The 24,096-nt window shown below is 40.6% G+C and overlaps 1 protein-coding gene and 1 non-coding gene across 2 annotated transcripts; both read right to left on the bottom strand.

The window, feature by feature from the left end:
* Positions 1-1,065: 1,065 nt before the first annotated feature.
* LOC148547582 (small nucleolar RNA R71) lies at positions 1,066-1,173 on the bottom strand. Its single transcript, XR_015897685.1, has one exon. It is a non-coding gene; the product is annotated as a small nucleolar RNA R71 (small nucleolar RNA).
* A 9,816-nt stretch (positions 1,174-10,989) lies between these two features.
* On the bottom strand, positions 10,990-22,851 carry LOC148547581 (uncharacterized). Its single transcript, XM_088495502.1, has 2 exons — positions 22,533-22,851; positions 10,990-11,351 (listed from the first exon to the last, which is right to left on the bottom strand). The coding sequence occupies exons 1-2, from the start codon at positions 22,849-22,851 to the stop codon at positions 10,990-10,992; spliced, it is 681 nt and encodes a 226-aa protein (XP_088351628.1).
* Between the last annotated feature and the right edge of the window lie 1,245 nt (positions 22,852-24,096).

Genomic DNA, 24,096 nt, shown 5'->3' with positions numbered 1-24,096 from the left:
AAATTTCTTTTTCAAATCTTTTTCAATCAAATCTTTTTAAATTCCAATCACATTTTTTCAAAATCAATTTCAAAATCTTTTCTAACTTCTTATCTTTTTAAAATTTATTTTCAAATCTTTTTCAATCAATCTTATCTTTTTGTTTCAATCATATCTTTTTCAAAACTACCTAACTAACTCTCTCTCTAATTTTCGAAAATTCCTTCCCTTTTTTTTCAAAATTCCTTTTTAATTAACTAATTGTTTTAATTTTAATTTAATTTCAATTTTTATTTTTGAAATTTAACTTTAAATTTTATTTTTATTTTAATTAATTTTCAAAATTCCCTCTCTCTCATCTCCTTCTATTTATTTATTCATCTACTAACACTTCTTTTCATCTCATATCTCTGCTCCTATCCTCACCCTTGTGTTTGGATTATCCATTTTTCTTCACTCTTATTCCCTTTCTTCTTCTACTAACAATAAGGAACCTCTTTACTGTAACATAGAGGATTCCTCTTCTTTTATTGTTCTCTTCTCTTTCATATGAGCAGGGACAAGGAAAAGGGCATTCTTGTTGAAGCTGATCCAGAACCTGAAAGGACTCTGAAGAGAAAACTAAGAGAAGCTAAATTACAACAATCCAGAGACAACCTTACTGAAATTTTCAAAAAAGAAAAGGAGATGGCAGACGCACCTAACAACAATAATGCAAGGAGGATGCTTGGTGACTTCACTGCACCTAATTCCAATTTACATGGAAGAAGCATCTCAATTCCTTCCATTGGAGCAAACAACTTTGAGCTTAAACCTCAATTAGTTTCTCTGATGCAACAAAACTGCAAGTTTCATGGACTTCCATCTGAAGATCCCTTTCAGTTCATAACTGAATTCTTACAGATCTGTGATACTATTAAGACCAATGGGGTTGATCCCGAGGTCTACAGGCTTATGCTTTTCCCGTTTGCTGTAAGAGATAGAGCTAGAGTATGGTTGGACTCTCAACTTAAAGATAGCCTGAACTCTTGGGATAAGCTGGTCACGACTTTCTTAGCCAAGTTCTTTCCTCCTCAAAAGCTTAGTATGCTTAGAGTGGATGTTCAAACCTTCAGACAGAAAGAAGGTGAATCCCTCTATGAAGCTTGGGAGAGATACAAGCAACTGACCAAAAAGTGTCCTTCTGACATGCTTTCAGAATGGACCATTCTGGATATATTCTATGATGGTCTATCTGAACTATCAAAGATGTCATTAGACCATTCTGCAGGTGGATCCATTCACCTAAAGAAAATGCCTGCAGAGGCTCAGGAACTCATTGACATGGTTGCAAATAACCAGTTCATGTATACTTCTGAGAGGAATCCTGTAAGTAATGGAACACCTCATAGGAAGGAAGTTCTTGAAATTGATACTCTGAATGTCATATTGGCTCAGAATAATATATTGATTCAGCAAGTCAATATGATCTCTCAGAGTCTGAATGGATTGAAGGAATCATCCAACAGTACTAAAGAGGCATCTTCTAAAGAAGAAGCTTATGATCCTGAGAACCCTGCAATAGCAGAGGTGAATTACATGGGTGAACCCTATGAAAACACCTATAATCCCTCATGGAGAAATCATCCAAATTTCTCATGGAAGGATCAACAAAAGCCTCAACAAGGCTTTAACAATGGTGGAAGAAACAAGTTTAGCAATAGCAAGCCGTTTCCATCATCCACTCAGCAAAAGACAGAGAGTCCTGAGCAGGATCCATCTAGCTTAGCAAATATAGTCTCTGATCTATCTAAGGCCACTTTAAGTTTCATGAATGAAACAAGGTCCTCCATTAGAAATTTGGAGGCACAATTGGGCCAGCTGAGTAAAAGAGTCACTGAAACTCCTCCTAGTACTCTCCCAAGCAATACAGAAGAAAATCCAAAGAGAGAGTGTAAAGCCATTGATTTAATCATCATGGCCGAACCTACAAGGGAGGAGGAGGATGTGAATCCTAGTGAGGAAGACCTCCTGGGACGTCCAGTGATCAACAAGGAATTTCCCTCTGAGGAACCAAAGGAATCTGAGGCTCATCTAGAGACCATAGAGATTCCATTGAACCTCCTTATGCCATTCATGAGCTCTAATGAGTATTCTTCTTCTGAAGAGAATGAAGATGTTACTGGAGAGCAAGTTGCCAAGTACCTTGGTGCAATCATGAAGTTGAATGCCAAATTATTTGGTAATGAGACTTGGTGCAATCATGAAGTTGAATGCCAAATTATTTGGTAATGAGACTTAGGAAGATGAACCTCCCTTGCTTACCAATGAACTGAGTGATCTGGATCAACTGACATTGCCTCAGAAGAAACAGGATCCTGGAAAGTTCTTAATACCTTGTACCATAGGCACCATGACCTTTGAGAAGGCTCTATGTGACCTTGGGTCACGGATAAACCTCTTGCCACTCCCTGTAATGGAGAAACTGGGAATCTTTGAGGTGCAAGCTGCCAGAATCTCATTAGAGATGGCAGACAACTCAAGAAAACAGGCTTATGGACAAGTAGAGGACGTGCTAGTAAAGGTTAAAGGCTTTTACATCCCTGCTGATTTCATAATCCTAGACACTGGGAAGGATGAGGATGAATCCATCATCCTTGGAAGACCCTTCCTAGCCACAGCAAGAGCTGTGATTGATGTGGACAGAGGAGAATTGATCCTTCAGCTGAATGAGGACAACCTTGTGTCTAAAACTCAAGGATCTCCTTCTGTAACCATGGAGAGGAAGCATGAAAAGCTTCTCTCACTGCAGAGTCAACCAGAGCCCCCGCAGTCAAACTCTAAGTTTGGTGTTGGGAAGTCTCAACAATGCTCTGAACATCTGTGAGGCTCCATGAGAGCTCACTGTCAAGCTAATGACATTAAAGAAGCGCTTGTTGGGAGGCAACCCAATATTATTTAATCATATTTATTTATTTTCTATTGTTATTTCATGTTTTATTAGGTTGATGATCATGTGGAGTCACAAAAACTACTGAAAAATAAAAAACAGAATAAAAAATAGCATTGAAAACAGCACACCCTGGAGGAAGGGCTTACTGGCGTTTAAACGCCGGTAAGGAGCATCTGACTGGCGTTTAACGCCAGAACAGAGCATGAAACTGGCATTAAACGCCAAAAATAAGCAGCAGTCTGGCGTTTAAACGCCAGGATTGCACCCAGAGGAAAGCCGGCGTTAAACGCCAGAAACAAGCATCAGACTGGCGTTTAACGCCAGAAACATGTACCATACTGGCGTTCAACGCTAGAAACATGCTATAGACTGGCGTTGAATGCCCAAAACAAGCATGGAAGTGGCGTTTAACGCCAGAAACATGCTGCAGTCTGGCGTTAAATGCCAGGATTGCATATATAGGGCGTTTTACACGTTTAAAAGGTGCAGGGATGAGAAATCCTCAAACACCTCAGGATCTGTGGATCCCACAAGATTCCCTCAGGATCTGTGGACCCCACAGGATCCCCACCTAACCCTATTCTCTCCTTTTCACACCTTTTCATAACTCTCTTCCCCAAATACCCCCTCACTACTCACATCCATCTTCTCTTCCTCATAAACCCCACCTACCTTCAAATTCAAAATATTTTCCCTCCCAAACCCAACCCTAAATGGCCGAACCTTAAACCCCTCCCCACTTCTATATAAACCCCTCATTCCTTCTTCTATTTCACACAACACAACCCTCTCTTCTTCCACTTGGCCGAAACCTACTCTCTCTCCCTCTCCTCCATTTCTCTTCTTCTTCTACTTCTTTCTTTCTTCGTTTGCTCGGGGACGAGCAAACATTTTAAGTTTGGTGTGGTAAAAGCATAGCTTTTTGTTTTTCCATAACCATTTATGGCACCTAAGGCCAGAGAAACCTCTAGAAAGAGGAAAGAGAAGGCAATTACTTCCACCTCTGAGTCATGGGAGATGGAGAGATTCATCTCAAAGGTCTATCAAGACCACTTCTATGAAGTTGTGGCCAAGAAGAAAGTGATCCCTGAGGTTCCTTTCAAGCTCAAAAGGAATGAGTATCCGGAGATCCGACTTGAGATCCAAAGAAGAGGTTGGAAAGTTCTCACCAACCCCATTCAACAAGTCGGGATCCTAATGGTTCAAGAGTTCTATGCAAACGCATGGATCACAAGGAACCATTATCAAAGTGTGAACCCGAATCCAAAGCATTGGCTTACCATGGTTCGGGGGAAATACTTAGATTTCAGTCCAGAAAATGTAAGGCTGGCGTTCAACTTGCCAATGATGGAAGAGAACGCACGCCCCTACACAAGAAGGGTCAACTTTGATCAAAGGTTGGACCAAGTCCTCATAGACATATGTGAGGAAGGAGCTCAATGGAAAATTAACTCAAGAGGCAAGTCGGTTCAACTAAGAAGGCATGACCTCAAACCAGTGGCTAGGGGATGGCTAGAGTTCATTCAACGCTCAATCATTCCTACTAGTAACCGGTCTGAAGTTACTATAGACCGGGCCATCATGATCCATAGTATCATGATTGGAGAGGAGGTGGAAGTTCATGAGATTATACCTCAAGAACTTTACAAGGTGGCTGACAAGTCCTCCACTTGGGCAAGGTTAGCCTTTCCTCACCTCATATGCCACCTCTGCAATTCAGCTGGAATTGACATAGAGGGAGACATCCTCATTGAAGAGGACAAGTCCATCACTAAGAAAAGGATGGAGAAAATAAGAGATCATGGACCTCAACATGAGCATGAAGAAATTCCTCACCATGAAATCCCTGAGATGCCTCAGGGGATGCACTTTCCTCCACAGAATTATTGGGAACAAATCAACACTTCCTTAGGAGAATTAAGTTCCAACATGGGACAACTAAGGATGGAGCACCAAGATCATTCCATCATCCTCCATGAAATTAGAGAAGATCAAAGAGCTATGAGGGAGGAGCAAGAAAGACAAGGAAGAGACATAGAGGAGCTCAAGAGCACCATTGGTTCTTCAAGAAGAGGAAGACGCCACCCTCACTAAGGTGGACTCATTCCTTAATCTCTTTGTTTATTTGTTTTCCTGTTTTTCGATTTTTGAGCTTTATGTTTATTTATATTTGTGTCTTATTACATGATCATTAGTGTCTAAGTGTCTATGCCTTAAAGCTATGAATATGAATCCACCACCTCTCTTGAATGAAAAATGTTTTAATTACAAAAGAACAAGAAGTACATGGTTTCAAATTCATCCTTGAAACTAGTTTAATTATTTTGATGTGGTGGCAACACTTTTTGTTTTCTGAATGAATGCTTGAACAGTGCATATGTCTTTTGAAGTTGTTGTTTATGAATGTTAAATATGTTGGCTCTTGAAAGAATGATGAAAAGGAGAAATGTTATTTGATAATCTGAAAAATCATAAAAATGATTCTTGAAGCAAGAAAAAGCAGTGAATACAAAAGCTTGCAGAAAAAAAGAAAGAAAAGAAAAAAAATGCGGAAAAAAAATAGAAAAAGAAAAAGCAAGCAGAAAAAGCCAAAAGCTCTTTAAACCAAAAGGCAAGAGCAAAAAGCCAATAGCCCTTAAAACCAAAAGGCAAGGGTAAATAAAAAGGATCCAAGGCTTTGAGCATCAGTGGATAGGAGGGCCTAAAGGAATAAAATCCTGGCCTAAGCGGCTGAACTAAGCTGTCCCTAACCATGTGCTTGTGGCGTGAAGGTGTCAAGTGAAAACTTGAGACTGAGCGGTTAAAGTCAAGGTCCAAAGCAAAAGAAGAGTGTGCTTAAGAACCCTGGACACCTCTAATTGGGAACTCTAGCAAAGCTGAGTCACAATCTGAAAAGGTTCACCCAGTTATGTGTCTGTGGCATTTATGTATCCGGTGGTAATACTGGAAAACAAAGTGCTTAGGGCCACGACCAAGACTCATAAAGTAGTTGTGTTCAAGAATCAACATATTGAACTAGGAGAATCAATAACACTATCTGAATTCTAAGTTCCTATAGATGCCAATCATTCTGAACCTCAATGGATAAAGTGAGATGCCAAAACTATTCAAGAGGCAAAAAGCTACAAGTCCCGCTCATCTGATTGGAGCTAAGTTTCATTGATATTTTGGAATTTATAGTATATTATCTTTTTTTTATCCTATTTGATTTTTAGTTGCTTGGGGACAAGCAACAATTTAAGTTTGATGTTGTGATGATCGGATAATTTATACGCTTTTTGGCATTGTTTTTACATAGTTTTCAGTATGATTTAGTTAGTTTTTAGTATATTTTTATTACTTTTTAAATAAAAATCACATTTCTGGACTTTACTATGAGTTTGTGTGTTTTTCTGTGATTTCAGGTAATTTCTGGCTGAAATTGAGGGACTTGAGCAAAAATCAGATTCAGAGGTTGAAGAAGGACTGCAGATGCTGTTGGATTATGACCTCCCTACACTCAAAGTGGATTTTCTGGAGTTACAAAACTCCAAATGGCGCGCTTCCAATTGCGTTGGAAAGTAGACATCCAGGGCTTTCTAGCAATATATAATAGTCCATACTTTGATTAAGGATAGACGACGTAAACTGGCGTTGAACGCCAGTTCCATGTTGCATTCTGGCGTCAAACGCCAGAAACAGGTTGCAAAGTGGAGTTAAACGCCAGAAATAGGTTACAAACTGGCGTTCAACTCCAAGAAAGACCTCTACACGTGTAAAGCTCAATGCTCAGCCCAAGAACACACCAAGTGGGCCCCAGAAGTGGATTTTTGCATCATTTACTCATTTCTGTAAACCCTAGTAACTAGTTTAGTATAAATAGGACTTTTTACTATTATATTTGGATCATCTTTGATTAGTTTTATGCTATCTTAGACCTTTATGGGGGCTGGCCATTCGGCCATGCCTGAACCTTCATCACTTATGTATTTTCAACGGTAGAGTTTCTACACACCATAGATTAAGGTGTGGAGCTCTGCTGTTCCTAAAAGATTAATGCAAAGTACTACTGTTTTTCTATTCAATTCAAGCTTATTCCTATTCTAAGATATCCATTCGCACCCAAGAACATGATGAATGTGATGATTATGTGACGCTCATCATCATTCTCACTTATGAACGCGTGCCTGACAAACACTTCCGTTCTACATGCAAACAAGCTAGAATGAATATCTCTTAGATATCTAATACAGGGGAACGAGTCCGAGATATTAGAATATTCGTGGTATAAGTTAGAACCCATGGATGGCCATTCTTGAGATCCGGAAAGTCTAAACCTTGTCTGTGGTATTTCGAGTAGGATCCGGGAAGGGATGGTTGTGACGAGCTTCAAACTCGCGAGTGCTGGGCGTAGTGACAGATGCAAAAGGATAGTAAATCCTATTCCAGTTTGATCGAGAACCGCCAGATGATTAGCCATGCAGTGATTGCGCATTGGACCATTTTCACAGAGAGGATGGGATGTAGCCATTGACAACGGTGATGCCCTACATAAAGCTTGCCATGGAAAGAAGTAGGAATGGTTGGATGAAGACAGCAGGAATGCAGAGGTTCAGAGGAACGAAAGCATCTCTATACGCTTATTTGAAACTCTCACCAATAAATTACATAAGTATCTCTATCCTATTTTAATTATCTTTTAGCACACTATAATCTCTTAATACATTTGAATCCGCCTAACTGAGATTTACAAGGTGACCATAGCTTGCTTCAAGCCGATAATCTCCGTAGGATCGACCCTTACTCACGTAAGGTTTATTACTTGGACGACCCAGTGCACTTGCTGGTTAGTTGTACGAAGTTGTGAAACAGAATTAAGAACATAAACGTGCATATTGAGTTTTTAGCGCCGTTACCAAGGAAGGAATGATCACGATTTCGCATACCAATGCCACAAATTATTGAGCATGATCAACTCAGCAACAAGTCATAACAATTAAGCATCAATTATTCACCAAAACAGCGTAAGTTCTCATATAAAAAATAATCTCATTAAAGCAAAAACAATTATTCATCAAAGTATCAGAGCATGAGAATCATCAGAGCCATCAAATTAATCAGCAAAGCATCAAAGCCTAAACAATTGATCAATTAACACCAAAGCATTCAAAAATGCAGTTTTTCACAGCACATATTCAATTACTCCACTTTAACTCTGTAAAATCTGGTCAAACTGTAATTAATTAAATAATAAATTAAATAGGAGTGAATATGGTTAGAAAATTTAGCAATCAGAATTTGATAACTTAAATGTGATATTCGGATTTAGTAAATTTTTCAGAGTCGGAAAACATAGTTTTCTGCGTAAAAATGCGTACTGGAATTTCGATCGGCACTACCAGCTGAGATCTGTCTGGTACTGTAGCTGAGAAAAGTGATTATAAGAAAATAAGGTTAAGAAATAAGGATTTATAATTAGGGAAGGTAGAAATATTTAAGATGCGATTTAAAGCACTAATCTCAAAGGTTTTGACCCAAAGTTAGGCCAACGGACTAAACCAAGTGAATTGGGCCCAAGTGGATCCAAGCCCAGCATATATAAGCCTTAACTTAAAGCCATTCAGCCACCACAACTCTCATTTAGTGTGGTTGTTGGCTTGTTGCTAAAATGAAAAGAGAGAGAGATGAGAAGAGAGAAACCCTAACTCTCTTTGATCTTCAAATTATCATAACTTTCTCTCCATAACTTCGATTGACGAGCCATTTACGGCTACGCGTTGCTCTTCTCCTCCTCTTCGAGTCTATCTAAGTTTTGTGGTGAGTATATAACTCTCCTCTGCCCAGTTTCAATTTTCTTCTTATATTTCGAATTTAGTTTGGGTTTTGAGGAAATCTTGCGATTTTGGTTGCTTAGGAGTGCTCTAGTATGAGCCATTGGTGATATTCATCACAAAATTTTGTGGGTTAAGGTAAGAAACCCTCTAACCCTTGTGATTTATTATTTTTATGAACCCTAGGTTGATGTATGTATGTGAAATTGGTTATGTTAGTGTATTTGGTGATTTTGGTGCACAATTGGGAGGTTGGTGTTGCTTGTTGGGCCTTAGTGAGGCTTGGAGCTAAGGGTTGGTGGAGACTCTCAAGAAGAAGTTCAATTATTTTGGCTACAAGAGGTACGGTTTAAGTTTCATTTAAGTACCGTGTGGTGTGATGAGAATTCCTAGAATAGATGCCCCTAGGATTAAGTTTGGATTGTGTAAATGGTTGGTGCTAATATGCATAGTTGATATGTAATGTGAATTGATGATTGAGTTGAGAATTGTGTGGATTTGTATGTTTGGTGTGTTGAGAATTTGATGAATTGGATAATGAATATTGGGTTGTGGAATATGCATTTATATTGTGAATTTGGGCCGGAGGCCGAAAAGAGGTAAGGAAGGTAAGTTGATGTGTGTATTGTGTGATGATATAAGAGATTGGATGGATTTTAGATATTGAATGTGTGAATAATTGGTTTGATTATTGAATAATATAGTTTGGGGAATTAAGGTGAGGAATTTGATAGTTTTGGGTGAAATTGTGTAGATGAGATAGGTTTGGTTTTAGTTGAATGTAATTATGTGAATGTGGTTGGGTTGTGGTCATTTGGATGAGCGGAAATAAATTTGGCTGGTGAAGATTGGAAAAGTTAGTGATTTCTAGTTTTGGGTAAAAATTTATTTTTGACCAACTTTGGCGGTCCGTAACTCGGTCCACGGAGTTTGGAATTATTCAAAATTAGATTTTTATGAAAGTTTATTCAACAATCTTTCCAACGGTTCAGAAATAGTTGAAAAAGGAATTTTGTAGAAGACGTTATGTGTGTTGGAAGTTTGGGGTTTGAAAATGTAATTCTGCAGCTTTTTAACTTAGTAAACAGTTTGGAAAATTTTGCTTCCACGCGTACGTGTGGTGATGCACACGCGTCAGTCTCAATTTTTACTCACCCACGCGTGCGCCTGGCTGACGTGTACGCGTTGCTGCACGGATGCGAATGCCTCGTAGAAATCCAGAAAGTTGTGCGGGTATTGTGCTGGGTTTGTGCGAGACTCACAAAACGCACCCACGCGTACGCGTGGCTGACGCGCACGCGTCACTCTGATTTTCTGACTTCCACGCGTGCGCATGGGCGACGCTCACGTGTCACTCTACTTTTCAGCCTTCCACGCATGCGCATGGGCGACGTGCACGCATGACCCTGTTTTTAGCAAAAGTTGATTTTTGAGTCCTTAAAGCTGAATTTCAGAATTTTAAGCCTCCATTCTCATCCTCAAAGTCTTATATCTTTATAGTATGCCTAGTAATGAAAAGAAGCTAGGATATGTGGTAAATTGTGGATGAAGTAAAGTGAGAATCAATGATGAATGATGAGTATTGATGATGGTATGAGTTACTGAGGGTGATGATGAAAGTCTTACGTTATGTATTGAACTCTTTTGAACTTATAGGGGCTCTTATGTTTCTTTTGGGAGAGATTAGGAGATATTGTTGTCAACTACTTTCATACTGTACCCTGGTCGGCCTAAACTTCGCGGGCCACAACTAGTGGCTATTTACTTATGTTATATATATATATATATGTATACTGTCCTTCTCTTATTCTCCTTTATGCTTTTATCTGTATATCGCTTTCGGCTTCACGCTTTATCTTTCAGTTGTCGATGGGTGAGCGATACGACTTCGCGATTTTATTTTTACTCTTTTCAGGCTTCTCGATTAATACTCCTTTCAATTATACTTATAATTATGTATTAAAAATTCACCTGAGAGTCATACCACAGTAATATCATTGACTTATGACTCGAGCATAAGGATTTGAATATTAGGGTGTTACAAACTCCACTTTAACCTACTCCCCCTTTTGTTATCAAGTGAGGAAACTAAAAGTAGTCTAGACTTGCAAAAAATGAATTAGTTCCCAAAGTTCACATAAATAGAACTGAAATAAGTGCAAAGTTAAAGTTACAATCATCTAGAGAATAGTAAAAACAGTGTCTAAAACCAAATTGTTTCAAGGAACTAAGTGCAAGATAATCAAAAGTCTTTAACATGAGACATCCCTAGGCATCCGAGCCTTCATCCTCAGTGTCCAATGGCTCCTCTTGATTAGTGGCCACAGTGTCATCTTCATGAATGTTGTCCACATATTTCAGAAGAACTGCTACTCTATCTCTTGACTTGCACAATGCATTTTCATTCCAAACGACAAGCTTTCTCTCTTGTTGGCTTGTGGAGATAAGGTGATTGGACAGATTCACAAACTCCTGCAGAACATCCTTAACAACTCCATACAAAAGTGATTTGTGTCGAGTGGAGTTAGATGTTCTAGTGGTGGAAGGGGGAGGAATGTCATCAAGTTCTTCCTCATCATCATCAAAGACCACTCTTTCAGATCTTGTGGGTCCTTTCTTTTGTTGTTTTACTGTACCACCCCTTTTTGGGTAAGAGTTTTTATTTTCAAATGTCTCATTGGTCAGGTCAACACTAAAGAATTCAAAAATGCAGGTTAGAAACATGCCATAAGAAAGTGACACGTTTTTATCACTCCTTATACAATTATGCATATGCCTCATCATTAAATAAGCAAAAAAAATTTTAATTTTCATAATGATAGCATACAATACCAGTGTGTCACAAAATGAAACCCTTTGGTATGAATCGCTTTGAGGAAGAATTATATGATTCACTATATGATGAAATTGAACACGAACTGGACCTAGAGCTTATGCTTAGGAGTGAGACCATCAATTGGAGATATTTTCACAAACAGAAGCTAGGGCATCTTGGTATGGAATACCTAATCCTTCATCTCATTTTCTAGAGGTATAAGCATTGTCACTCATATCCGAATACCCTAGGACATCACTAATGGTTTCACTATTCAGATTTAACTCACGCCCTTTGATATAAGAATGAACATTTTCATATTGTTCATACCCTGGGTCAAGCTATACGACCCGGGCTGATTAAAGACAATTCGACCGACCTCCTCAGGTCTGGAATTTCCAACCTCTTCTTAAAGAGTTCGGCCAAATTGCTACAGAGAGCCCAAGCAGGCCCAAATAAAGGGACACAGCCCAATCTAAAGGTAGCCAGAGCCTAGAAAGATAAGGGCGGTCCCCCAAAAGATAAGATGACTTCACTCAAAGATAAGATAAGATAAGATAACTATCTTATCTCCAGAAAAGTCACTCTACACTACTATAAATACACTGGAGCACCCAGGTATAACTCATACTCTGATTCTACTAAAAATCTGCTTAAAGCCCATGCTAACTTAAGCATCGGAGTCTCTTGCAGGTACAACCACCCTCCGGTAACGAAGGATTAGCAGCACTATCAAGTCCAACAAGTCGGACACGTCAGCTCCGGCCACTACCGCATATCTCGACTGAGATCGACCTACAGTTTCAGGTAACCCCCGGAACATTGGTGCCGTTGCCAGGGAACTTGGAAGTCATCCCATCACCATGGCAGACAACATGAACAACGAATACAACTTTGATTTAGAAAACAGGACGCCGCACAAGAACGTGGACACCACACCTTAGCAAAACAGAGAAAAGCATCCAACAAATATAGAAATTCTAGAAGCTCTCCGAGAATAGCAGAATCGTCTCAAACAGCTCAAACAGGAGGCAGAACACCAACGCGAAGCTGAGAGGGAACTTTGGAGGGAAAGTAGACGACGTCGAGAATTAGAAGATAAGCTCCTAAAGCTTGAAGCTAATCTCAAAGCTAAAACAGTTCAACCCGGTCACAGCAACAACCCCCATAAGGATCAAGATCCTTTCAATAAATAAATCATGAAAGCTAAGGTTACAAAGGATTTTAAAGCTCCCGACATGACCCTATACGATGGTACCTCCGATCCAAGCTATCATCTCAGCAACTTTAGAAGCAGAATGTATCTCACTGATGCTTCGGACGCTATTCGTTGTAAAGCCTTCCCAACTACTCTAACAAAAACGACAATTAAGTGGTTCGACAGCTTGCCTCCAAGATCCATCACAAGTTTTGATGACTTAGCCAAGAAATTTCTTACCAGATTTTCCATTCAAAAGGACAAAGGCAAACACGCCCCAAGCCTATTAAGAATCAAACAAGGAGATCGGGAGAGTCTTCGATCTTACATGGAAAGATTCAACAAAGCATGCCTGGACATACAAAGCCTACCAACAGAAGCAGCCATCATGGGTCTCATCAATGGCCTGCGAGAAGGACCCTTAGTCACTCTATATCAAAGAAATAGCCAACATCTCTAAATGAAGTGCAAGAACGGGCAGAGAAGTATATCAACATGGAAGAAAATTCTCAGCTCAGAGAGACCTCAAAATTCGGACTCTCCTACTCCTCCCGGAAAAAGGATAAAGAGTCCAAGAAAAAGGAATATCAACACGGAGAGGCGCCTAAAAAATATCACAATTACACTCCTCTTCGGGTGTCTCTTGTGGATGTTTTCCGAAAAGTATGCCACACCGAGAAGATTCCACCACCTCGTCCAATCAAAAGCAAAAAAGGAGTGAGAAATCGGACATAATACTGTGAGTACCACCGAATCTATGGACATCCTACAAACGAGTGCTTCGACCTGAAAAATATCATAGAAAAATTGGTAAGAGAAGGACGACTAGATCGATACTTAGCCAAAAAAACGGATGAACCCAGAAAAAGAAGAAGGGATGAAGAGGTCGGACGAACTGAACGACCACCCCGCACCCTAGAGAGGCACGTCCACATGATAAATGGAGGATTCGCAGGAGGAGGGATCTCCAAATCATCTCGCAAAAGGCACCTTAAAGAAGTATACCATGTTGGAGGAGAGGAAAGATCACCCGACCTCCCTACCATTACTTTTACCCAAGAAGACGCAGCAGGTGTCATCCCGGGACATGATGATCCCATGGTCATTACTATCATATTGGCCAATGCCAACCTCCACCGCACACTGGTGGACCAAGGGAGCTCGGCGGATATCCTGTTTAAATCCGCATTCGACAAACTCGGCCTACAAGAAAAGTGCTCAAAGCATATCCGAACAGCTTGTTCGGACTAGGAGACACTCCAAGCCAGCCTCTTGGATATATTTTACTACACACAAACTTTGGAAAGGGAACCCGATCAAGGACACTTAACATAGACTACATCGTAGTCGATGTGAGCTCAGCCTACAATGCCCTAATAGGTCGGACAATGCTAAATCAGCTTACCGCAGTAGTATCAACCCTACATCTATGCATGAAGTTTCCAACCCCAGAAGGGATAACCACGATAAAAGGAGACCAGAAAACTGTGCGACGCTATTACAACGAAAGTCTGAACCTTAGAGGCAAAGGAGAAGAAATCAACACTATCGAGCTCGGGGGAGTTCGAGGTCGGGAAGAACTTCGACCACAACCGAAAGGCGAGATCGAGGAAGTACAAATCGGGGATGTCCCAGATAAGACAACAAGTATTGGGGCAACTTTGAAAGGAGACATAAAGGAGTCTCTAATACAGTTTCTAAGAGATAATGTCGACCTCTTTGCATGGAAGGCCGCAGACATGCCGGGCATAGATCCCAAACTAATGTGCCACAAACTAGCAGTATACCCAGGATCTCGGCCAGTAAGCAGAAGCGTCGAAAGCTCGGACTAGAAAGATCCCAAGTTGTGGAAGAACAGGTACAAGCTCTATTGGAGGCAGGATTCATAAGAGAAGTCAAATGGAAAAGTGGCGAATGTGCACTGATTACACCGACCTCAATAAAGCATGTCCAAAAGATCCTTATCCACTTCCAAGTATAGACACTCTAGTGGATGCCTCCTCTGGATACAAGTACCTTTCCTTCATGGATGCTTATTCAGGATATAATCAAATCCCAATGTACCCACCTGATTAAGAAAAGACCTCATTCCTAACCCCAAAAGCAAACTACTGTTATGTCGTCATGCCATTTGGACTCAAAAACGTAGGAGCTACCTACCAAAGATTAATGAATAAGGTCTTCATAGACCATATCGGGAAACTCATGGAGGTATATGTGGATGACATGTTGGTAAAAACACAGAGGGAGGAATCATTAATATCTGACCTCGCCAAAGTGTTCGACACCATCAGAAAGCATGGCATGCAACTTAATCCCACAAAGTGTACCTTTGCAGTAGAAGCTGGCAAATTCCTAGGTTTCATGCTAACACAACGAGCAACCGAGGCGAACCCAGATAAATGTCGAGCTATACTCAACCTGAAAAGTCCGACCTGCGTCAAAGAAGTACAATAACTCAACGGAAGACTGGCAGCCTTGTCCAGATTTCTAGCCGGATCGGCCATAAGATCTCTCCCCTTTTGCGCCACACTAAGGAAGGGAAAGAGGTTTGAATGGACCACAGAATGTGAGCAATCCTTCCAGGATTTCAAAAAGTTCCTAGGACAACCACCCATTCTTACTCGGCCACGAGAAGGAGAAGCACTCATATTATACCTCGTAGTGAGAAGTCGGGCAATAGCCTCAACGCTAGTTAGAGAAGACGAAGGTGGGCAACAACCCATCTACTTTATCAGCAAAGCCCTACAAGGGGCCGAACTGAACTATCAAAAGATAGAAAAGTATGCATACACTCTCATACTAACTTCTCGAGGACTTCGCCCATATTTTCAAGCTCACACCATTAAAATTCGGACTAACCAACCCATAAAAGGCATTCTACAGAAGACAGACTTAGCTGGAAGGATTCTATAATGGGCAGTCAAGCTATCTGAGTTCGATCTCAATATGAAGCTCGGACGGCCATCAAGTCTCAATATTTGGCCGATTTCATTGCTGAGTACACTGACACCTTGGGAACTCCTACAAAATGGAACCTCTATGTAGACGGCTCTTCAAACAAAACCAGGAGTGGTGCATGGGTGATAATTTAAAGCAACCAGGGAACCCAAATCAAACTCTCCTTAAAATTCGAGTTCCCTGCTTCAAATAACCAAGCCGAATATGAGGCATTACTAGCTGGTTTGAGACTGGCTAAAGAAGTGGGAGTTCAAAAGCTTATCATCTTCAGCGATTCGCAAATAGTCACCTCGCAAATAGCAGGGAGTTACCAAGCTAAGGACCTTACCATGAAAAAGTACTTGGATAAAACTAGGGAACAGCTTGAACAACTCGGGGATTATGAGATCCGCCATATACCTCGGGAACAGAACGCTCGAGCTGATGCACTCTCAAAATTAGCCAGCACCAAACCAGGGGGCAACAATAGAAGCCTCATCCAAGAAATACTGCAAAATCCATCAATCTCGGAGGAAGAAAAGGTCCTAGCAATATCAGGTCAAGACCAAGGATGGATGACCCCCATAATCAATTACCTCAAATCAGAGACACTCCCTACAGATAAGAAGGAGGCAAAGAGGCTGAGAAAAGAAACATCTTATACAAGAGAGGGATCTCGACACCCCTATTAAAATGTGTGTCGACCTCCAACACAAAGGAGGTCTCGGAAGAAATACACAGTGGCATATGTGGCAACCATCTTGGAGCACGAGCTCTCTCTAAAAAAGTACTTCGAGCCGGATTCTTTTGGCCAACTTTGCAAAAAGAAGCAACAGAGTTCGTAAAGACATGTCCACCATGTTAGAAATATGCTAACTTCCACATCGCCCCACCTGAGGAGCTCATCAGCATAACATCACCTTGGCCATTCGCAAAATGGGGACTCGACCTCCTGGGACCCTTTTCCCAAGGATCAGGACAAGTCAAGTTCCTCATTGTAGGGGTCAATTACTTCACAAAATAGATTGAGGCAGAGCCCTTAGCTAATACCACTGCTCAAAGAAGTCGAAAATTCTTATACAGAAACATTGTCACAAGGTTTGGGGTTCCTCACTCCATCACCACAGACAATGGTACTCAATTCACAGATGCAGGTTTCAGGAAGTTGGTAGCTGACTTAAAAATAAAGCACCAATCCACATCCGTAGAACACCCACAAGCTAATGGACAAGCATAAGCAGCTAACAAAGTCATATTGGCTGGGTTAAAATGAAGATTACAGGACGCAAAGGGAGCCTGGGCTGAAGAGCTCCCACAAGTCCTCTGGGCATATCGGACAACTCCACACTCTACCACAAGGAAATCACCTTTCTGACTGGCTTACAGAATGGAGGCAATGATCCCAGTGGAGGTCAAAGAAGGATTCCAGAGAATGATCTACTACAATGAAGAGGCCAACTCCCAACTCCAAAGGGAAGAGCTCGACCTACTTCTCGAAATCCGAGAAAGAGCTAGGATCAGGGAGGAGGCGTTAAAATGTTGAATGGCCTCAAGATACAATCGAAAGGTAGTACAGTGAAGCTTCGCCAACAACGACCTCATCCTAATCCGAAATGATATCGGGACAAGTCGACCGGGAGAGGGGAAGCTAGCAGCTAACTAGAAGGGACCCTACCGAGTCACAGAGGTACTAGAAAAATTTTACTACAGGGTGTCCGAACTCGAGGGGCGAGAGCTACCAAGGTCTTGGCACCCCTGCAACCTAAGAAGGTATTACAATTAAGAGGAAATAAAGATCTTAGGTCAAGGTGCACTCTTTTTCCTGAAAAAAGGTTTTTTAACGAGGCACCGAGCCAAGATCTGTAAAATTGTCTGACTTAGAGGGGGTAAATACCCACATGTATATATTTTATTTGCCTATATATCTACTTTCTATTGGAATAAAACTTCTCAGATTTTCTACAAAGTTTCTCTACCAAGACGCATTAATCTTAACAATAAATTTCATCGTCCGATTATAAAGCTACAGATCGACTAAGTGAGAACCAAACTCACCGCCAGATTTCTACAAAATTGGCAAGATGAAAAGGTAATAAAAATAGGTTAATGCAAGAAGTTATAAAAAGTAATCCATAGAAAGAGGCCTGACGAGGTCTGAGTAAAAATGGATTGCTAAAAATAACTTAGAATGGACCGACATGAAGAAGTCGGACCAATCGACATAAAAGCGACAAAAGTTATAAAAAGTAATCCATAGAAAGAGGCCTGACGAGGTCTGAGTAAAAATGGATTGCTAAAAATAACTTAGAATGGACCGACATGGAGAAGTCGGACCAATCGACATGAAAGTTACAAAAGTTATAAAAAGTAATCCATAAAAAGAGGCCTGACGATGTCTGAGAAAAAATAGATTACTAGAAATAACTTAGAAAGGACTGACCAAAAAGAAGTCAGACCGGATCAATCAAAGCGACAAAGTTATAAAAAGTAATCCATAGAAAGAGGCCTGGCCAGCCCTAAGTAAAATAGATTACTAAAAATAACTTAAGAAGAATTGACAAGTGAAGTCGACCAATAGTTACGGATCGGATCGACATGAGAAGTCAGACCAACGAAAGGCGTGCGCTATAAAGGACACAGCTCGACCTAAAAAGCCACGACCACGCAAAAAGTCATCAAAATTGTTTAAGAGTAAAAAAAGTTCCATAAGAACATTAGCAAGTCATCAAACAAAGCTAGCCCCAAAGGTCACTCCGACTAAAGCAAGAAACAAACAAACACAAAGGCAATCAAAGAGGTCGGACAGCAAAGTCCAAAACTCTAAAGATTCTTAGAAGCATCAAAGGTTGCAAACAAACATACCAAAAAGTTACTACAATAAAAACTCAGAAGGCCACCGGAAGGTTGACCTTAGGAGTTCAAAAGCATTTGTTTTTTCCTAAATAAAGTTGCTAAGAAAAGCAACCGAAATGTCAAGGCCACATCAGGGCTCAATTACAAGAAAACAGAGTTTAAAAAGCCCACAGATCGGGCTATACAAAAAATACATCACAGAAAAATCATCAAGGGTTCAAGTTCTCCTCAGCAGCAGCACCCTGAGTTGTAGAAGGAGGAATAGTCTTCAAAGCAGTCGCATCCACGGTCCCATCCTCACGATTGAGTATCTCACAATCCGGATCGGGTTGGGAATGGTCGACCTCGGCAGAAGGATTTGAAGAAGTCGCGGCTGCAGAGGCTTTAACTGGCGGCACAGGTGGAGGATCCTCTCCTTTATCCTCATCCGGGGCAGGGACGATTTTTCCATCTTCAACAACATTATCCAAACTAAAAAGACTTAGGTCGAGCTCGGGAACAAGAACTCAGACCTGAGCTTTTATGTTCTCATACGCATCAGTCACACTGCCTACAAGATGATCCTGGAGCTCAGCATAGTCAGCATGAGCAGACTCCAGCCTCTTCCTGGTCTCCAATAGCTCACCATAGGTTAGAGAGTATAACTCTCCTTCGACTTCCTGGGCATCTCCTTGGCCAAATTCGCAACCGCCTCAGCTCAGATAGCACGAGACTTTTCCTTCTCCAAATCCAATTCCAACTTAATAACTCTAGCGTCCAGATCGTCCTTCAGACCTTTGATCCTATCAAACTCCGACTTTGCATCCTCCAATAACTCTTTAGTTGTATGAATTGGGAAACCTTGGATAGTTTGGGACAAGGCTGCACTCATATGGGCCATCCGAATGCTACTACTGGTAATATAATTCAAATGACGAAGAATGGAAACATCGTCCATAGGAAGTCGGCCATAAGGAGCGATCTGGTTATCCACAAACCCCGCAGCATCAAAGTTAGGGGCATCCAGATTGAAAGGCTTGACAGTCCTTTGCTTCTTGGGGAGAGGAACTACAGCAGAAGGAGAGGCAGCACCCGAGGTCTATTGAGGAGGATCAGAAGAAGCCAGGCGAACCTGAGGAGTTGGTATGACCTTCCTCGGCCCAAAAGTGTCCGAGGTCGACCTCTCCAGTGTAACCTTCGAAGATCCCTCCCCAGGACCTTTGGCCGAGATGTTCTGGGCCACAGTCGCCTTCTTCGCCCTCTTAAAAGCCTTCATGGAAGCAGTAGTCTTCACCATCTCTGAAAAAAATAAAGCAGCAAAACCAAAGTTACAAGTTAGAAAGAGATGGAGTGACAAAACAAACAAAATAACAAAGACAAAACTAAAAAGAAATTGGCAGCTACCCAATTCAGTTCGAAGAAGGGAGGGATTCCCCAAGAACCTCTTCGTATCAAGATGAGGAGGCTCCCCCCAATTCTCCTCCAGCACATGTACAAAAGCCTGCTCGACTTCATCCAACATTTTTCAAGTATACCTAGACACTACCACATTCTTTTGCCAGCATAAGGGGAATGCAGGTTTATTATTTTGGTGCAAGAAGAAAGGCCGAGCTTCTTCAATAGCTCGGACCTTGAAATAGAAGTTCTTAAAATCCCTAAAAGACTCATCTAACATAGCAAAAACTTTCTTTCCCTGGGCAGCTCGAAAAGAATTCCAAGAAGCCTTCTTCTTAGCTGCCCCAGGTTTCGTCAAAACGAAAAGGTAAAAAAAGAGAGTTTGAGAAGGTCGGACATCCAACTCTTGGCACAACAATTGGAAGATCTTTATGAAACCCCATGAGTTTGGGTGAAGTTGAGAAGGAGCTACATTACAGGACCACAACAGGTCGGTCTCAAAGAAAGTAAAAGAAAGGGTGATGTTCAGTTGGCTAAAAAAGTAATCATACGCATAAAAAAAGGGGCGTTCCCCCGAGTCAGAGAAGGAAAAGAAACTCTCTCCTCAGGATCAGGCACTACCAACTCATAGTTTTTCTCCTGCTCTCTATTACTACAAATCCTATGATGCCTCCTAACCCGTACACAGTATTGGAATCGACCACAGAAACACACATCAAGACAAGAGAATCCAGCCAGTCAGACATGCCATCTGGGACCTTGGTAGACATCTCAACAATATTTTTGCGAAGAGACATGGGTCAACTAAGTCCTACAGTGAGAAAAAAGAAAAATAGGTTACTAATCAAACAACTCGGACAAAATAGGAGACATCTCGGACAAAGTATAGAGATAACTCGGACAATAGCATGCGAATGTCAAAAGACTCAGAAACAGCAGTAAAAGAAAACCCCAGGACTCACACCAAAGTCCAGGGGCATCCTTTGGACGCAGTAACAAACTAAAGATTCAGGAAAAATCTTGCAAATCTAAGCCCTAAAAGCACAAAAGATTAATCCTTCTCTGACAAAGAAAAATCCATACAAAAACAGCGAACATCAAGCATGCAGAAAACATCAAAAAGATGCAACCTTTACTCAAATTTACAGTCCATTATTCCAAGATACAGATAGAAGAAGATCCATGCATAAAGAAATCAAATAAAAGGGGCAGAAACAAGCAACAAGTCAAATAAACCCTTCAGGCGCACATTACAGGCACAACGACGCAGACAAGATTCCAACTTTCCAAATCCAAAATAAAAACTTCCTCATCCCCAAACAAACACAAGCAACAAAAAATGGCGTGAAAAGTAAAAGAGAGAGAGAATATGAAAAACCAACCTGCAGTGGAGAGGAGATGAAAAACCCTTAGAAACCAAAGCAAACGACAAAACCACGCCAAACAATCGCTGTCCGAGCAAAAAGGAAGTGCAAAGAAAGGAAAGAACAAAAGAACGAAGCGCTAAAGCAAGGAGTCTAAGAGAAAAAGAAGAAACTGAAGGAAGAGGCTTTTGAATTCAAATGAAGAGACAAAGAGGGAAACAAAGGAAACGGCAAAAGAGTTAATAGGTTTTTACTCCCGCACGTTCCCAAGAAAATGTAAAATGCACATTGCAATTAAAAAGGGTGAGGAAAAAATGCTCCATATTCAAGCCAATAAGTGGAAACTCTACAACGAGATCAAGATGCTCGAGCCCGGCTTCCCCAACAAAGAGATCGAAGTCTAAAAAAAGACACGACTCCAAAAGAAAGACCACGCACAAGCAGGGGTACTGTTCATACCCTGGGTCGAGCTGTACGACCCGGGCTGATTAAAGACAATTCGACCGACCTCCTCAGGTCTGGAATTCCCGACCTCTTCTTAAAGAATTCGGCCAAATCGCTACAGAGAGCCGAAACAGGCCCAAATAAAGGAACACAGCCCAATCTAAAGGCAGCCAGAGCCTAGAAAGATATGGGCGGTCCCCCAAAAGATAAGATAACTTCACTAAAAGATAAGATAAGATAAGATAACTATCTTATCTCCAGAAAAGTCACTCTACACTACTATAAATACACTGGAGCACCCAGGTATAACTCATACTCTGATTCTACTAAAAACCTGCTTAAAGCCCATGCTAACTTAAGCATCGGAGTCTCTTGCAGGTACCACCACCCTCCGGTAACGAAGGATTAGCAGCACCATCAAGTCCAACAAGTCGGACACGTTAGCTCCGGCCACTACCGCAGATCTCGACTGAGATCGACCTACAATTTCAAGTAACCCCCGGAACACATATCATGTTTGCATAAAACTCGCGGACAAGATTAGGGTAAACAGGCTTCTTAATTTTAAAAAGTTGATTCCATTCCAAAAAGGTTATATTTTTCACAAAGGTGAGTCCTTTCTTTTCCAAAGCAAGTAACTCAACAAGATACGTAGGGCACGAGGGTCGATGAACAACCACTTGTCTATAAAACTCATAGTTCATGATAGAAGTGAAACGGTGAAGGTTGAAGTGAGAATGAGAGATAGCAAAATGAGATTTGAAAGCAAATTGGTCAATATTTGGAGGTTCTTTAACTGAACAAAGAGGGATTCGAGGGTTACCTCTTTGAGAGCGTTGAGAAACAGACTTAGGTTTGGGTCTTTGTGGTTCAAGATACTCTTCTTCAGTGGCTGGACGTTTTCCCTTTGAAGCAATTTGTTGTGAAAGAGCACTTGATGGTTCGGCTTTCTGAGAGGAGGAGGGATGCCTTGCCATCGTCTTGGTTTGAGCCATAGGGTTTGTGCGAGGAGGTAAGAAAGATGGAGAGGGTGTGTGAGAATGTTTTGGATCATGAGAGTGAGATGGTGCTCGACATTTTTCAGAGATTCTAGGAAGTTGGTGAGAGAACGTGCCTCTACCGGTTGCAGTTTTCTTTCCCATCTTAATAACACAAGGGTGTTGTAGTTTTTCAAAAAATTTGAAATGATGAAAATGAAAAAAAAATTGAAGAGGCATGCAAGATATATGAAGAATTTATGTTATGCAACTGCAACAAGTTAAATTTTTCTTGAAAAAGTGGAAGTTTAGAACTCTATGAGCACTTGATTTGAAAAGATTTGACCGATGGTTGAAAAGATATTTTATTAAAATAAAATATTAAGTGCAGAAAAGACAAAACAAAAATTTTCAATGTATGACAAAACCAATGAGACCCACTTACACACAAACCAACTCTTATTTGGCCCAAAGGGTTGTGTTTAAGGAAACACAATGGACCACTTGATATCTAGAGAAAATGGTTGGCCCACATGAAATCCATTCAAAACTGAAGACCATATACAACGTTCATTGATGAAAACTCTTCACTTGCCCAGAAATATCTCATCTCGACCTGAGAGACAAAAACCTCATACAATATATCAGCAAAGTTAAAACAAGAAATCATAACTAAGTATGCCTAAACTTATTCTTAATTTACAGAACCTATCTTCAGCCAAGGGTTTAGTGAATATATTAGTCAGTTGTTCCTCTGATTTAACAAATTGAATGTTTATATTTTTCTTTTGAACATGTTCCCTTATTGAGTGAAATCTCATTTCAATATGTTTTGTTCTTGAGTGTAAAACATGATTTTGAAAATACTAATAGCACTCATGTTATCACACAATAAGAGAATATTATCCACATTCAATTTGTAATCAGCTAATTGAATTTTCAACCATAACAATTGGGAACAGCAAAATAAAGCAGTAATATATTCAGTTTCAGCAGTGAAAAGTGCCACTGTAAACTGCTTCTTGCTTAACCATACATTCAAAAACCTGCCCAAAAAATAGCAAATACCAGAAGTACTTCTTCTGTCTACTCTATCTCCAGCAAAATTTGCATCACAGTAACCAATTACAGAAAAATCATTAGACCTAGGATACCATAAACTAAAGTTAGATGTGTCATGAACATATCTAATGATTCTTTTAACTATAGAAATATATGACTCTTTAGGTTGTGTTTGGAATCTTGAACAAATTTCAACACTTTGCACAATGCCAAGTCTAGATGATGTTAAATACATAAGAGAACCTATCATTCTTCTATACCTAGTCTCATCAACATCTTTCTGAATTTCACCCTTTTCTAACCGTGAATTTGGGTGCATGGGAGTGCTCATGGGTTCGGTATTCTTCA

The sequence above is a fragment of the Arachis ipaensis genome, chromosome B8 (assembly GCF_059453495.1).
Source record: "Arachis ipaensis isolate K30076 ecotype BB chromosome B8, ASM5945349v1, whole genome shotgun sequence".
NCBI classification, from domain to species: domain Eukaryota; kingdom Viridiplantae; phylum Streptophyta; class Magnoliopsida; order Fabales; family Fabaceae; genus Arachis; species Arachis ipaensis.
Note: the sequence above shows the minus strand (reverse complement) of the source record. Positions and strands in the feature narration are given on the sequence as shown.

Bases quoted from the DNA above. Each gene is read 5' to 3' on its own strand.
- LOC148547581 (XM_088495502.1), bottom strand. From the start codon at position 22,851: ATGGGAAAGAAAACTGCAACCGGTAGAGGCACGTTCTCTCACCAACTT. The intron at 11,352-22,532 runs GTAACCCTCGAA...GGGGTGGTACAG, and splicing joins TTCTCAACGCTCTCAAAGAG to TAAAACAACAAAAGAAAGGA.